Below are 17564 nucleotides of genomic sequence, written 5' to 3' on the forward strand. Positions count from 1 at the left end.
TTCTTCAGAAATAACTTCTTGAAACAAAGATTCCTCCAAGAGTAGTTGAATTTTGCTATGAGCTATATATATTTCATTCTAGCAAACCTCATGGTATTTATCAGTGTCGTAAAAATTCTCAAGTAGTGAATTTATATAGTCCATTTTGTTGAATAATACAACCCCACCCCCCTTATCAGGCTCCAAGACTCTTAATTCATCATTGTCATGAAACATTCTAATAAAGGTTGTAATATTTCTTTGACATCCTATTGTTACTGTTACCATACATTGAAGAATATAAATCCATGGAGCATGCCCCCTTCAAATGCCGATATTGTCGGGTGCATGGGGGGGGGGGGTTGAAACAACTTTTTTTCCCTACATTTATCCCAGTGTTCACATTAAATAGAATATTCTCATCTTTAAAAAACACTCTCAAATTTAACCTGCTTGTAAACAGTTTTAAGTGAGTCATGACATCTACCAAGCTGGCCTTAAAGCAGAGAACAAACTTGAACCCTTTACTTAACAAGGTAAAAAAGCTTTTGTCTACCTTTAAGTCAATGTAATTAAATATCTTAAAACTGCTGTACTTAAATACCCTTCCTTCCTTAATAATATTTTCCTTCACAGAACTCACCTCAAGGTTTAATTCATGATTTAATTCATAAACCTCTACACCCCCCCCCCCCGGGGTCCAGGGTTGTTGAAAAAATTCCTTTGTCGATTCTTATTTTCCAACCGTTCTGGCCTTCTTAAGGCTGGGTATTCTCTCATATTCATCCATCTACCCATCAAATCTACTGTTATTCCCCCCACCCACAAACACTTTAGGGGTATTTATAGACAGGGTAGTGAAAATGCCATAGCACCAACTGTCTATATGCTTAAGGATTCATGGGGCCTTTTATCCAAAAATAGAACATGGATGGTACAGTGAACAGGTGGGTTTTGCCACAATCGATATTGTTCATTTATTTACATCCATCCCCCATCAGGAAGGTATACAATTATTTCAAGACGCATTACAAACTCTTACCAGTTTAGATGAAACCTTGATTAGATTTATTATTTTGGCCATGGGAAGTGATTCTAGCCAATAACTACTTCACTTTTGAAGGAGCTTATTTTAAACAACTCAGGGGAGTAGCTATGGGTGCAAGTTGTGCACCCATATTTCCTAACCTGGCATTATATGCATGGGAGGCCACATATATTTTTAACAGCAATTCCTCTGACAAAAGGTTAAGTTACTACCGTTTTCTGGATGACATCCTTATAATTTGGAAAAACAAGGAAGAGAATAATGAATGTTTTTTAGAATATATTAATAATACCCCATCCTTTCTTAAGTTCACGGGTAGCTTCAACAATGAGGCCATACATTATTTGGACAACACCCTTAGTAAGGACAATAATAGGAGAAAATTCACTACAACAATACATAGAAAAGAGACCTTTTCTTATAATTATTTAGATTTTCAGATTTGTCACCCTGGTTACACCAAGAGAAACATATACAAGGTGCAACTAGTGAGGGCAGCACTTATGTGCTCTGAGTTGGAATTATTTGAAATGGAAGTAACTAAAATCAGTTCATTGTTTATAGAAAGGGGGTACCCTAAAAAATGAATAGCTGATATTACTATTGAATTAAAAAGAGGATGGGGACAAAGGCAGATGTCCAACAAAGCCGATAAGGAAGGGCATTCTGCAAAAATGGGGATGGTGATTCCGTATGCATCAAATAGGTAATCAAAGAAATAGTAGTTAGGAATTGGACTATTTTTAAGGGCAATTTGGAGGTTATGAAATATGTTGGTGGGAAACACAAATTTATTTACAAGACAGGTAGGAATTGTAAATCACTGTCTGAACAAAGTATTATAAGAGATATTGTACCCAATAAAGGGATCACTAGTTTTGGAGTCTGCAACCAATGTCAGTACATATTAAGGCACAACACCCTAGTTTTAGAAGCTATACACTTTGAAATTAGGTCGCAAAAGAGTAATTGTAACACAAGAGGTGTTGTATACATTGGGATATGTGTTGTCTGTGGGCATTACTATGTTGGTAAGACAGAAAGACTTTTAAAAAAAGAATATATAAACATGTATATGCTATACAGAGAACTAACACTGATAATGCCTTATTTAGACACAGTAGTGAATGCCCAAATTTTTCTAAATTCAAATTTGGTATTTTCGAGGTGGTCCCCAAGTACCCTAGAGGTGGAAGGTAGGAACTGAAGTTAGAATTAGCTGAATTACAATGGCAAATGAGGCTGAATTCAGTTAAGGCACCTGGCATCAACAATAATATCTCCTTATTACCAGTGCTTAAAAAGAGGGCACTAAAAGTATAAATTATAACACCACCACCTGATGTAAACATATACAACTTTGTTTTCCTGGTGCATCCCACCCACTACAGCTGTTTTTAGTATATTTTACAATATAATACATTTTATACTATATTTTACAATACACCAGACATTTCAACATCGTGTTAACATTTTATTTTTACATATCAACAGCATATGCTTCTTTTATTAGGTTTTTAGTAATATTTTATAGTAACAACCTTTTAAGTGATTTTTTACTGTGTGCATTTAAATTTGTGTGATGTTTCTTGTAAAAAGCACTGGTCACTTTAAATGTTATGGGTTTAACAACCAGTTAATTGATTTAGTATAAAATAAAGGTTCTGAAGTGTAATGGCTATTCTGATGAAGTCCCCTTGCTTGTTGTTGAGGGATGGAAGCACTGAACAGACTTTTTATTTTCTGTGATTAAGTCAATAAAATCAGCTGTTCAAATGATCTGGAGTTAAAGTTTTGCATTTTGGAACCATAAATTTTACATGACTCTGTGGAACTACACAAGAGGTGTTGCTGTTTTATGAGTTTGATATAGACTCGAGGGTGGCAAGCTGAGAGGCAAGTTTATCTCGCCCCTCTTCAGACACATCTCCTGGAGGGGTAACCGAAAGCTCGTTTATCAGATCCCTTTGGAGTCTAGTGAAATGTGCCATGAAATTCATGGATCTAAGTGCAAAAGTTGATGACACAAAGACCCGCTTCCCATACCTGTCCATTGTCCAAGACTCTTGGTTGGGAGGATGGAGAGTAGAACTCTTTTCGGCAAGTTTCTTTTTGTGGCCGCTGCCACCACCATAGCATCTACTGCTAAACCCTTTCCCAAATAAGACTGGTCTTCTGGTCCTGATATAATCTTATCTGGTCTCCGGGGAATCGGCTCTTTGGAATCAGAAGCCTTCCACTCCAGCAGCACGATAAGCTTAATGAGGTCGTCAGCGGGTGAAGTCACCCAGGAAGCAGATGGGCAGGCACAAAAACCTTGCAAGAACACGGATTCCTCAGAGGATGGATTAGAGGGCTTCCAATCACCCCTCTGTTTTAGTATTTCTAGGATGTCTTCAAAGAAGACATCTTTGAGGGGGGTGACCATGGAGAACCCTCCCCTTCATCATAGTCTGTGTCTTCCATGACAGATTCTCCTGGAGAATCTAGATGCTTCCCCTTGCAAGTCTTCTTACAGGGTGGCTCCTCAGTGGGGATCTCTGAGGCAGACTCTGAAGAAGAGGGACCCTGAACAGGGATGTCTTACAACTCTGGTGCTCACTGTCCTGACGTAATAGACTGTGCCAGCTGCAAACAAGAGGATACAAAAATGTGACACTCTGACGTAGATGGGGCCAGCTGAGAGGCCACCGAGGCTAATGCTCTCTCCATGACCTGTAAGGCAGGCCCACCTGAAGAGGGATGGGTGCCCGGAACCGAGAAAGACAACTTCAGAACCAGGTTCACACCCCGCTCCAATGAGCCTCCCTTCAAAATCAGAGCTGGAGAAGGGTTTGAAAGCTCCAGGGCCCCAAGAGCCAAAGATGGTGACATGCTAACAACTGGAACTGTACTGAAGTTCCCGGAACCGACAGCTAAACCATGATCCCGGGTGTGCATCGGATCCAATGAAGCCAACAACCTCCGAGACAATCCTGGTACTGATGAAGGAGCTACTGTCAGCACCAAGACAGCTGGACCCAGGATAGTCAAAGTGGTGGGCTCCAAACCTTGAAGGGAAGTCGGAGGAGGATAATTCAGAGTAATAGGAGAATAAGCTTCAGCTCCAGAAGGGAGGGAGGATTGCATGGGTGTGGGAAAATCTCTGGCCACAAAGAGCTTGTTCACCAATCTAACTACATTCATTTCGGAGAGACTTCTGGAAGAACAGATTGACATTCCTGAGGGAAACTCTGGTGTATCCACGAAAGGACTGGGGAGTTGACCCAAAAATGGATCTACAGAAGGGGAATATCTTGTTCTTGCAGGCAGAAACGTTTCGAGCTATAGCACCATGGGCTGCAGAACAGACAGAGAAGTCAGGACCGAATAGGAGGTCAATGGAGCTGGTGCCGACATGGTTGTCAGTGCCAACTTTGGCGCTGAGGTCACAGTCAGTGCCGAGGTAGCCTGTACTGGTGCAGAGACCATCGGTACTGATGGAGACCCAACTGTCTGTGCTGAAGGTTGTCTCTCAGTCATTTATGTAAATTTAGTCCTCTGTTCTGAAGACACAGATGGAACTGGCAATTTATGAGAGTTTAACTCCTGTGCCGATGGTGAGGTGTATAATGGCTGAGCTGGTTCCGAGGAGTCGGAACAGAGTCCCATTCATCATGAATGAAGACTGACAACATCAGATTTAATTTTTCCTCACAAAATGTTTATACACAAGCACCAACATTACAACTCCCTTCAAAATACAAAGACTGTTCATATCACTTTGTTTCTTAGCAAAAGGTTAACTTTCTGACAGAAAAAAAACACAAATTTTCCTAATAAAATTAATTTAAAATATAAAGGTTTTCCCCAGTGGAGACTTATCTGTCAAACTCTTGAAGGACTGCTTGTCTACTGACAGATCATGGGGATGACAAATGAAGCACTCAGTTCAATGTCAAAAAAGCTCTGAATGTTTTTCAAGCTCTGTCTGCCTTTTATGTCGTGCTTCCTGTGACGACCTGGCAGGTGGAGCACCTGGAAGGCACCAAATGTCTGTGAAACTGGCTGGTGAAGGAGGTATGGCCCATACAGCTTAAGTTACTGCAGTGGTGATCCACGTACTGGACACCATCAGGGCCAACAAGCTTGTGTCTAATGCCTACGTTGGTGTCAATGCCACCCATGGTGCTGAAATAAATGACATGGGCTCCATGGATGGACTCATATTCCCAGTGCCAAAAGAGAGTCTGGGGTAGAAATTGAAAAGGTGGTGGTTAACGGTCTGTTTTTGTCCTCCCCAGTAACAGAAATGGCTAAAATAACTCTAGAGCTCCAACTGGGCCTTTAAAAAGGGCATTCATCATTTTTCCACAATACATAAGGCAGAAGGGCTTCGCAGCAACTTTGAGGATCTGAAGCAGCTCAGAAATATCTGGAAGGCAAGACCTTAGACAGCTCTTGCTCTTAGAAGAAGCTGCTCAGCCGTCTCCTCTGAGAAGAGCAGAAGATCTTGAAAGATCAGGTCTCCTATGCCAAGAGGAGGAGTTGCTGACAGCACAGATGGTGCCCTGGAAGGTCCTGGTTCTGGTAGAGAACTAATTTCTAATCTAGGAAACTTGTCAGATGAAAAAAATATCTGAAGCTTTGTGTCTAGCCTCCTTATTTCCTTTTCTCTTATTTTCATCTCCAGCCTAATAACTTCCTTAGGATATCATCTTTTAAAACGACTTTCACTATTAGCTTATTTTTTTGGTCTAATAAAGCACTCTGAATCAAATATTTATTAATGCTACAGTATGCAGTCAAATGATCCACCAACAAACAATCCACACATAATGTGTATGTTTCCTAGAGGAAATCTTACACCTACAATTCTTTCCTTATCAATTTTATCAGCAACAACAAGCAAAAGTTAAGCATTAAAACCAAAAGAACCTTGTCACCACAACAAACAGGACATGCTGGAGGGATAGATTCCTATCCCAGAGACTTCCCATACTCTGGAACAGGCTACCCATCTATGTCAAGCAATGTTCTTTATTAGCACTCTTCAAGAAAAATCTTGATGAGTGGATGGGAAATAGGAAATACACCCCGGGGATCACTTCTGTGTCTCTGCTCGACAGTGGCACAGGAAAATAACTTTCTTGGGTGGCGTAAGCCAGGGAACCTTGTTGGCTTGGCTTGCGTAGGCCCTTGGGCCGATAGCCTAGTACCTACGTATGAACCTATGAACCTATAAAATAAATAAATATCATGGATAGTCAAAGTATTTCATTCAACAAATGAAAAAAATCACAACAAATCAAAAATATGAGTAGCTTGCATGTTAAATACTAACAATAACAATACCAAATTGCAGTTAATGTCAGCTCAGAAAAACTCTGCTGCTAATGCTGACAATACTAAATGTACTGATATTTTTACGTGTAAAAAGGAAAGAAAGCATGAAAATATAGGAAAGTTAAGGGAGAACAGCCTAAGTGGGAGTGCCGAGTGACAAATGAAAAAGTATTTTTTTTATCTTCAGCTGAGAAGCAGTTGTAAGAAACTATAAGGAACTGTGTTAAACATAGAAATTATGAGTCATGTCTTTTCTGTCTCAAAGCTGACAAAAAAGGATTTGTAATGCTTAAGCTGATCGAGCTGCAGAAGATCTATATACAGCTGTAGAAGCAGCAATGACATCTGAAGGATCAAAGCAGTGCATTCTGGGAGGAGGGAAGGATTTGGTGCCTGCAAGAAATTATGAAAATTGCTAAAAAAGGAGCATTTTCAGCATTCAGTTCAAGGATTACAGTGTATGGACTGGATTGATGCAGATCAGCTGTTCCACAAGCCCAGTATATTGCCTCATCAAGGGTACCTATGTATGACAGGAAGAAACGGTTGTGTAAGGGTGACAAAATCTAAGAGGCGACACAGTAACTTTCTTGCAGAAGTGCTTGCTGAAAACAAAATTAGCTGACATCTGTTTTTGTATTCCTTGGAAGAAGTGGCGGTTACGGCTTCTTACCTTTAGCCTTCTGGGATTTAACTAACAACATTATTGATATTTTTAAGATAAAGGCAATAAATGAAGAGAAAGGGCAAGAATCTGCTGCATGATTTGAAGCATTTCTACATTTTCGCAAATGTATTCATATGATCTTTAACCCAAATTACTCGCAGCGTACTCTACTCGTTAGAAAAGAACCATCCAAATCCAATTTGTTATGTGATCTTGCTACCTGAACCCTTCTTCCTGGATAACTTCTGCTCTGTACCAGACTTTAATGGCTGCATTTTTTACCACCTTCTTCTCTTGTGTGATCCTGTGTGATCCTCTACGGCACAGCAGTGCCACAGAGACCAACAGAACAAAGGAGTTAAAATTCTGTAAAGCATGGGCTATGGAAAAAGAATGAAAGGCAAAAAGGAATGCTCAGTCTGGCTGAGTTTAATTTCTACCATGTTTTAAGAGAACACCAGTAAAAGACAAAGCTATGAATGTCATCACTCTTAACATTTACTTAGCATACATTTCTTACTTTACAATGACGTATGACAGCTCGCTGAAATGATTCGGGCACATGCTCAGCACCTGCACTACCTGCCCTCTGATATGCTTGTTTAATCCTAAATTAAGAAAAAGACCACTACATTCAACTAAAAGGATTGTAGCCCTTTCATTGATTCCATATTGACCCCTTTTTTTTGTTGAAACAATGTTGAAGTTCTGCATCACTGATTTTCAAATGTTCTGTATGCATTTTACATTCTATTTCTGGGTGAGACACTAGAATTAAATCAACATATATAATGAAAATGTGCCTTACTGTGATTTAAGATGTAGGAGGCAGTATTCTCCCTTTTGCATTTTCTCCAAAGCTTTATCAACACCACTGGGAATGTTATGATCTTCTCCTTCTCCAATCACATATTTCACATCTCGGCGATCAAACAACTGGCCATTACACCGCCCTTCTAGATAAACTGGATAAAAACACAAACAGAAAACAGAAACGTTCTTAATACACTGTAATACAAGCAATGCATGGAAAACAGTGAAACGTAAACAGAATTCTCCATAGAGCTGAAAACAAGAAGTTATGTACTCACCATAACGTTTGATGTATGTAGTCCATCTCACCTCACATTCTTACCCGTGGGTTCGGAGCCGAATATCGGCTCCGACTCAACCGATTTTACTAGCTCGAAGTCTCTCATTGGCTGGGCTAAGCAGGTATCCCATGGTGCACTGCTCCATATCCCCAGATCTAGTTTGCTGCGAAACTCATTTGTACTCCATACACACATCACATCCAGGTAAAGAATAAGCTAAGCAAGGGAGCTCTGCAGATAACAACCTAACCTCCAAATCCTCCAAATCCTCCAGGAAAGGGGAAGGTGGGAGGGTAAGTAAGAATGTGAGGCGAGATGGACTACATACATCGAACGTTATGGTGAGTACATAACTTCTTGATGTTATGTAGTCCTATCTCACCTACATTCTTACCTGTGGGACAGCGTCCCTAGCACCTACATCCTGGGTGGCTCATAGGAAAATACTCCTGAGAACTGTGGAGCCAAAGGAAGACCTGCCCCTGGAGACCACATCCAATTTGTAATGAGAAACAAAAGTGTGAGGAGAAGCCCAAGTAGCTGCAGCACATATATCATCCATTGACAATCTAGCTTGATAGGCTGTGAATGTGGAAACAGCCCGAGAAGAGTGAGCCTTGACCGGAAATGGCAGATCTTTACCTCCTGCTTGATATATGAAAGATATACAACTAGATATCCATCTAGACAGGGTGACCCTGGAGACCGGGGAACCCATTCGGTTTTCTGAAAAGGAAACAAAAAGTTGGTCAGACTTCCGGATATCTTTTGTTCGGTGCAGATAGAAGCGTAATTGTCTGTGTACATCCAACTGGTGGAATCTAAATTCTGCCTTGTTAGAAAAGTGGGGAAAGAAGACAGGCAGCTCAATGGATTGATTTAGGTTAGACACGGAAGCCACTTTAGGAAGGAATGAAGGGTTTGGTCTAAGAGAGACCCTATCTTTATGGAAGATTAAATATGGAGGTTTGATAGAGAGGGCTTGAATTTCTGAAACTCACCTTGCTGAAGTGATTGCTGTTAACTCATTCACTCCGGAGCAGCTCTTTTGAGTGTGCACCTTTAACCCCTAGTGGGCGTGGCTTAAGCCTTTAAAAACTAAGTTATCACCTTAGAGTTCTAGAAAACTCTCATTGAAAGAGGTCAAATATCAATAGAGTTGTGTTTGCCATCACATATGGCTCAAGACAAAATATCCTGGTACCTTGTAAGTAACATGGTTTTGGAATTATTAATGCAAATATGAACAATCCATATTTGACGCCTAGAGGACCAGTAGGGGTTAACTGCAGAAGACGCCTGGAGGAGCACTCGGCTGTGAAGGCTGTTTTCCAGGTCAAGAATTTCAATTCGCAGGTAGCTGCAGGCTCGAAAGGTGGTAAAGTAAGGGCTTGTAGAACAAAATTGAGATCCCAGGGCATGATTGTTTTGGATACCGGGGGACGGAGCAACAGGGTACCCTTCAGGAACACCTTGCATAGTCTATGCGCCATGAGACTAGGCTCATTCGCTACATGGAAATTAGAGATCGCTGCCAGTTGAACTTTGATGGTGGCTGATGCGGAACCCTGATGGAAAAGCATAGACAAAAACCCCAGGACTGAAGCGATTGGAGCTGTGTAAGGATCAATGCCTCTGGTATGTGCCCAGATAGAAAACCTTTTCCATTTACTAGAATAAATCTTTCTAGTGGATGGTTTATGAGAGGATGATAATATATGAACCACTTCTGGTGAGAAATTATGAAGTCTGACTAACGATGGAAGTGGAGTAGCCAGGCTGTCAACCGGAGGGTCATCAGGGAGGGGTGGAACTGTCCCGACATATGTGTCAGTAAATCTGGCTGAGGGTCCAGAGTCCAAGGAGTGTCCACAATGAATTGCTGAAGAAAGGGAAACCAAACTTGGTGAGGCCAGTGTGGAGCAATCAGAATGATTCTGCTTCCCAAGGATTGCGCTTTCTGAATCACCTTTGACAGCAGGGGAAACGGAGGGAAAGCATAAAGCAGACTGGAGGGCCAACCATGAACCAGAGCATCCCTGGATGACTCCCCCTGTGGGGGGATCAGCGTGAAGTAGTTGCTGCATTTCGCATTGAGGGGGCTGGCAAAAAGGTTGCAGCAAGGCTGACCCCATCTGCTGAAGATTCTCTCTGCAACCAGGCGATTCAGGGACCACTCGTAAGGCATCAGAATAGCTCTGCTTAGCCTGTCCGCAATCACGTTGGACTTCCCCGGAATATGCATTGCCACCAGAAACCTTTGGGAAGTTACTGCCCAATGCCACACTCGCATGGCCTCTCTGCACAGAGGGTAAGACCTGGTTCCCTCTTGCTTGTTCAGATACCACACTACTGACATGTTGTCTGAGTGTATCGCAATCGTCCCCAGAGGAAGAACACTCTGAAGTGCCTGCAACACAAGCAGCACTGCTCTCATCTCTAGGACGTTTATATGCAGATGTATCTCATGTTCTTGCCACGTGCCTTGGCTGTCCTGCCAAGAAAATGCCCCCCCACCCCATCTGGGAGGCGTCCATGGTCATCGTGGCAACCGGGATGGGTGGAACGAAGGGCCTTCCCCTGTCCAAATTGCTGGTGCGCAGCCACCAACCGAGGTCCTGCTTGCATCTGTCTGTGAGCAAGATGGGATGAGACAGTGGAAGTCTTTGGAAAGACCATTGAACAAAGAGGAGCCATTGGAGAATTCTCATGTGCAATCTCACTAGAGGGACCAACATGATTGTTGCTGCCATGGACCCTAGGAGCTGGAGAACCCATCTTGCCTTTGTTTGTTTTAGGGGCATCAGCATGTGTATCTGTTGTTGTAAGACTCTGATCCTTTCTTGCAGTAAAAATGCTCGCATTCGAATGGTGTCTAATTCTGCACCTATAAAGGTGACATACTGCGAGGGCAATACAGCAGATTTTTCCCAATTTATTGTTATACCCAACTGGTGACATAGAGTGATGGTAGCGTCCCTGGTTTGAACTAGTTGATGCCTGGTGGGGGCGGTAAGGAGCCAGTCATCCAGATACGGAAACACCTGGAATCCCTGATGTCTCAAGTGAGCCGTCACCACCGTCATACACTTGGTGAACACGCTGGGGGCTGTGGTGAGACCAAAGGGCAGGGCTCGAAACTGGAAATGACTGGCTCCCAGCCGGAAGCATAGGTGACTCCTGGATGCTCTGTCCATTTTCACATGGCAGTAAGCATCCTTGAGGTGATGGAGCACATCCATACCTCCTCTCCCAACAATGGGAGAATCGATTGTAGTGTGACCATACTGAACTTGGATTTGTGTACGTTGTTGTTCAGTTGGCTGAGATCTAGTATGGGTTACAGGTCCCCTGTTCTTTTCGGCACCAAAAAGAATCCTGAGTAAGTCCCTAATCCGATTTGGTCTGAGGGGACATGCTGGATGGCTCCTTTTTCTAGCAGCTTTGAGACATCTGAGGTTGCTTGATCCCTTTGACTGGGTGGAATGTCTGGGATTTTTCTGATTGGCGGGGGGTCTGATGAAAGTGGAATGTGATAACCACCGGAAATTATCTGTAATACCCATCGGTCCTGGGTAATGCTTTCTCAGGCTTCCGGATATAAGGAAATTCGACCCCCAACTGGCTCCGGATAAGCGCAGTCGGGCACACCCTCAGGAACAAGAGTATGGAGAGCCACGAAAGTAATCGCAGTCTCCCGAATTGTGGGGGGCCCCCTCTGCCTCTGGGGCGACATCTCCCTGAATAACCACCCCTCCCCTGCCTCTGGAGGGGGGTTCACCTTGTGCGGCAGGAAAAAACCTCTATGATTTCTTGAACCACATCTCCCCCCCGCTGGGCCTTGGGATAAGGCCTAGAAGGAAGGGAAAAATGAACCCCTACGGCAAACAGGGTCTTTCACTCTTGCTCGCACCTGGTGAGGGTGTCTTTCACTTTGGTCCCAAACAAAGAGGAATCATCAAAGGGGGTGTCAGTAAAGGAAGACTTGAAGGCCTCCGTAAAGTGACACAGGCGCAGCCAGGCTTGCCTTCTAAGGGCGATCCCTGAGCTTGCTGCCCTACTTGCTCCCTCAGCTGCATACGAAATGAGCCACATGGATGAGTTAACAATGGAGTTGAGGGTAGATACCTGGGCATTAACCATCTGAGCCAGCGCCTCAGGAACGCTACCAAGAAGAGTATCTCCTAACTCTTTGAGGAGATCTCTCTGGAGCCGAGTAAAGTGAGACAGGTAATTCAGCGACCGTAATGTAAAGGTTGCTGATGACAGGGTACACTTCCCGTACCGATCCATGGTCCTAGACTCCTTGTTAGGAGGATGGACGGATGAAGAAGACTGCTACTTCCTTCTGAGTGGCTGCCGCCACCACCATGGCATCTACAGGGACTCCTTTAGACAGAAACTCTTTGCTCTGGGGGGGCGGAAAGAAACTTGTTTTGACGCCTGGGCATGGGCTCCACAGAATCAGGGTTCTCCCACACTCTTCAACAAATCAGGTCAAGGAGTTCATCGAAGGGTGGAGACACCCAGGAGGTGGAGGGCTGAGCACCAAATGCCTTAAGGAATACTGACTCCTCCTCGGAAGGGGCTTTGGAAGGCCAGTCACCTCTTTGTTTCAGTATCTCCAGGATATCGGAGAAGGAAACATCATCAGAGGATGACTTGGGGGACCCCTCCAATTCCTCAAAGTCAGTATCAGAGGTGAGGGACTCATCCTGGGAGTCTATGTGCTTCCTCTTGCACGTTTTCTTTCTTGGGGGCTCCTCAGGCACGAACTCTGAGGGACCCTCAGAAATTTGGGGACCACTCGTGGGGGTATCCCTAGGCCCTGGTGCTCTGCTGTCCATGGATGGGTGGTGATCAGAAGCTCTCACCGGAGTGGTGGGGGACAGAGTGACCAACCCGCCTGATGTAGCTGACGATATGGCCAGCGCAGTCTGCATAGCCTCGAAGGCTGGCCCCCCCCCGAATCCGAGGAGCGACCAGTCTCCGAGGCCATGACGAGGGTCAGAGTTCCCCGAGCCGATGCATCGAGAGGGAGGCTCGGGACCGAAATAAGCCCCGAGATGTCCCCCTTGGGCCTGACAGAAGAATCCCGAGTCCCGAACCCCGAGGATGGAGCCAACGGGGTCGGAGACGATGCCGGCACGGATGGAGCCAAATGGGGCATTGGAGCCAGCCTAGAAACATCACACGGCGCGGAACACTCCGGCTCCAAAGACAGAGATGCGCTTGGAGGAGGAATGATCGAAGACGGGGTTGGGACGGGCTCCAGAGCCAACTGGGCCGGAGCCGAAAACAATTTTGCCAAAACCGGTGACTGGAGGAGCCTCTGAACCACCCTATCAGCATCCACATCTGAAAGGGTCCTGGAGGATGTGGAGGACAGGGATGGAGAATGAGATCTCCTCTCAGGAGAAGCTGGTCTGAGACTGGGCGATCGGCTCCTAGGAGGTTCCAATACAATTGGAGCCGACGCCGGTTCCGTCAATACCGACCATTCCTGCGGCCCCGAGGACAGTGGAGCTGAGGAGGTTGATGCAGTTTTTGAGATTTTCTCTGGGGGCTCCGATGAAGCTGACGGAGCCAGAGATGTCTTCTTTGACTTGCCAGATTTTGACTTTCCACTGGAAGACGAATCGATAGCCTCTTCAAAAGAGGGTTTCAATAATCCCTTTAAAATTAGCTTATTCTTTCTCTCTTGGAGAACTCTAGGGCTGAACGTATGACAAAAACTGCAGGATTCCTGCAGATGGATGGCTCCCAAGCAATAGACACAAATGGAATGCCCATCGGTAATGGACATTTTGTACCCACATTTAGAGCACTTTTTAAAACCTGAAGGTTTGTGCTCCTTGGGATCCTTAGACATCTTAACTACTATGCCCACAATGCAAAACCAAGTCTGAAAACAATACACAGGCGTTCACTTTATAAAAAGCGGGAACAACGCTAAATAGTAACCAACACTAAAACAGTGATCAGACACATACCAAAGATCAAGTACAAACTCTGAACAAGGGATTGAAAAACCACAAGGAAAAGGAAAGCCCAAACCTCTAACTTAAACGGTCTAGACCATACTCACACAAAAAGCAAACAGAGGAGAACTAGGCTCTCTAACTGAAACGGGCCTAGCCTGAGGGAACAGTCAGTGGGATATCATACAACAATCACACAATCACAATTCTTGACAAACTTAGACAAACTTTTAGACAATTAGCTATGAAAATAGCTTTTGATAGGAATCAAACTTTTCTTAAAACAAGAAAAACCGAGGGTACTTAGCCACAGCCAAGCGAGACCATGTCCAAGCTACGCGAGTGGCAAACGAGATCTGGAGATATGGAGCAGTGCACCATGGGATACCTGCTTAGCCCAGCCAATGAGAGACTTCGAGCTAGTAAAATCGGCCGAATCGGAGCCGATATTCGGCTCTGAACCCATGGGTAAGAATGTAGGCGAGACAGGACTACATAACATTGAAAGTTATATACTTTTCATAATGCTAGCTTTGTATTGCCTTCTTCCATCTATTTTAAGCAGTGAGTTATTGGATCCATTCAGATTCAAAGCAGTCAGATCAAAATATTCAGCTCCAAAGTTCTACCTCTTCTCTCACAATGTACTGCACACCTAAATCTCCTTAGTTAGATCAAGTTTGCCCACACCTATACTTGGAATTTCCCCCAACAATATATGGAAAATAGACCAAAGGTATCCCAAAGCAGAACTCAGAAACATCTACAAAGTCTTCGAATAGCCATGAATTTACCAATGACAATTTGTAAGGGCGACAGAGAGGGAGGGATGATTGAGACAGATGGAGGAAGAAAATATTGACCTAGCATTCTGGTAAGTAGAAAACTTTCCTATCCAATGTTGTCTTTAACATCCACCTCAACCTGTGGGACACAGTCCTCAGCCAGATAATTGGGTATTATTAGCTGAGAACTTTCCATAAAATGGTGGAGCCAAAGGATGTCTTGGATCTAGAGCGAATACAGTGTATACAAAAGTATGAGTGGTAGACCAGGTGGCTGCTGCACATGTATTATCCATGGAAGCACAGCCAAAAAAGCTGTGCAGGTGGTAACTGCACTGCTGCAATGGGCTTTTGACTTACTGGATACTGGCATACCTTTCACAGAATAAACAAAAGATATGCAATCAGAAAGCCACGGACAAAGTGATCTTAGAAAAAAACATGAAAATATGGCCTGACCTCCTGATTTGTTTAGTCCTATCCAAATAAACTCTCAGTTGACTGTGAATATCTAGGCAATGAGGCATATACTTTCCAATGTTGCTGAAATTTGGGAAGAAAACTCGTAACTGAATTGACTGGATTAATTTACACTCACAGACCACATTAAGCAAGAAGGCTGGATCTGTCCACAAAGAGAGCCTAGCTTTGTGAAAGATAAGGTAAGGGGAGTTGTATGATAATGCTTGGAGCTCTGAAACTGTTCTAGCAGAAGTAACAGCAGTGAAGGAGAGAGTTTTTTAAAGAACGAACTTTACATTTACTGTACTTGCTGGCTACCAAGGAGCATATGACAAAACTTGAAGAAGAAAGGGCAAATCCCAAGAAGGAATAGGATCTCTCACAGGAGGCCTGAGTAGGAAAGTGCTCCTCAGAAAGGCCTTGGTCTGAGAGGGACAATAGATATATGCTCTTGATCAATGTGAAAATCTGAAATGGCCACCATCTAAACTTTAATAGTGGAGTAGCTGAGCCCAGAGTAAAAAAAAACCCTGCTAAGGAGCAGAAAATGGGTCCAGGCCCTTAGAAGAGGCTCAAAAAGAAAGTATTTTCCATTTACTAGCATATATTCACCGATTAGGGGGGTTTCTGAGATAAGGAAAAATATGCACAACCCTTTTGGAGTGTTTGGTATCTCTGTCCATCATTGGAATTGGAGGGACCAAGTGGTCAACCTAATGAACTCTGAATTCAAGAAAGGCTGGCCTGATGGACAGGAAATCAAATGTGGAATGAGATGCGGAACCCAAGGGAGGTGTGACAAATCAGGCCACAGAAAAAGGTAATACACTTCTCTAGGCCAGAAGGGGGCTATGAATATTATGGCTGCTCTGCAAGGAACTGCTTCCTTTGTAAAGTTGATCATCCTGGGTTTTGGTGAGTAGGTGTAAAGGAGACCCTCGGGCGAAGTATGCAGAAAAGCATCCCTTTGTGGCTACACCTTGCAGGGAATTAAGGCAATCAACTTGATCGTTTTGGTAATGAATGGGGGTAGCAAACAGTTTACAGCAAGGTCGACTCCAGTGGCTGAAAAATCTGAACTTCCATTGATGGACTGAAGGACCACTTGTGAGGCATCAAAATACTTCTGCTCTGACTATCATATAGAATGCTGGATTTCCCTGGGATTTGCACTGCTATGAGAAAGCATCGTGAGGACATCACTCAATGCCACACTCTCATGGCTTCTTGAAACTAAGGGTAGGATCAGGTTACATCTTGCTTGTTTATGTACCAAACCACTCCAGTGTTGTCAAGCTATACAGCTATTACACTTTAGGGAGACAGTCTTAAAAGGCCTGTAATGCTAGAAGGATCGCTCTCATCACCAAAACACTGATGTGCAGATGGGATGCTTTTTTATCTTTATGAGATAGTAAACATCTTTCAGATCCACCAAGCACAACCAATCATCCTTCCTCACAAGAGGTAAAATGGACTGCACAGTCAATATCAGGAATTTGGTAAGTGTCACAATGAGGTTCAACATGCTTAGTTTCAAAATGGATCTGAAATCCTGGTTTCACTTTGACACTAAAAAGAATCTTGAATAGACCCTGAATCTTGTCTACTTTAGTGGAACTTCTAGGATGAGATGTTTCATGAGCTGCTGTTGAATCTCTGCCGTTGTGTTTCTTTGTTGATAGAGTGGTATGCCTAGAAGAGATTTTTTTTTGTTTCGAACTTGAAGAAGACTGAAAGGGAATTGTGTAGCCTCTGTAAATAACTCTCAACACCCAGGAATGAGACGTGATGGCCTTTCAACCATGTAGGTGGAGAGACAAGTGCCCCTTGACTGCCTCCAGAGTGCAGCAGCCAGGCAAATTTTCAGGAGCACTGGAACAACTTACCAGAAAAAGATCCTTTGAAGCCCTGGTTCTGCAGGGTACCCCTCCCTCAGGATGGCTTCCATTAAAATGGCCTCCTCTGCCTTGGAGCGGCACCCTCAGCTGGAGTATCCTGAGAAAAGTGTTGTGCTTTACTGAAGAATATCTTCCTCCCCTCTCTGGTTTCTAGACAAGGTCCTCTGCAGGGTGGAGAAATACACTCATGGCAGACAACGTCTTGCCGACTTGCTCACACCTAGTCAGAGCATCCTTAACGTTGAGACCAAATAAAATGGTCCAATCAAAGAGGGTATTAAACGTGCTGCAAAGTTAGTGAGGTGCATCAAGGCAAGATGGC

General features: G+C 43.8%; 1 protein-coding gene across 7 annotated transcripts in view; it reads right to left on the reverse strand.

Moving 5' to 3' along the window:
• Positions 1-17564, reverse strand: part of FKBP5 (FKBP prolyl isomerase 5) — a 1213834-nt gene that overhangs the window by 618521 nt on the left and 577749 nt on the right. For all 7 annotated transcript variants that reach the window (XM_044076599.1, XM_044076596.1, XM_044076597.1 and 4 more), the window contains exon 6: positions 7828-7984. In XM_044076599.1, the coding sequence (XP_043932534.1) occupies positions 7828-7984 (157 nt within the window). The remainder of the gene's footprint in view (positions 1-7827; positions 7985-17564) is intronic.

The sequence above is a fragment of the Protopterus annectens genome, chromosome 7.part0 (assembly GCF_019279795.1).
Source record: "Protopterus annectens isolate FY-2018-M chromosome 7.part0, PAN1.0, whole genome shotgun sequence".
In the NCBI taxonomy this organism is placed as follows: Eukaryota; Metazoa; Chordata; order Ceratodontiformes; family Protopteridae; genus Protopterus; species Protopterus annectens.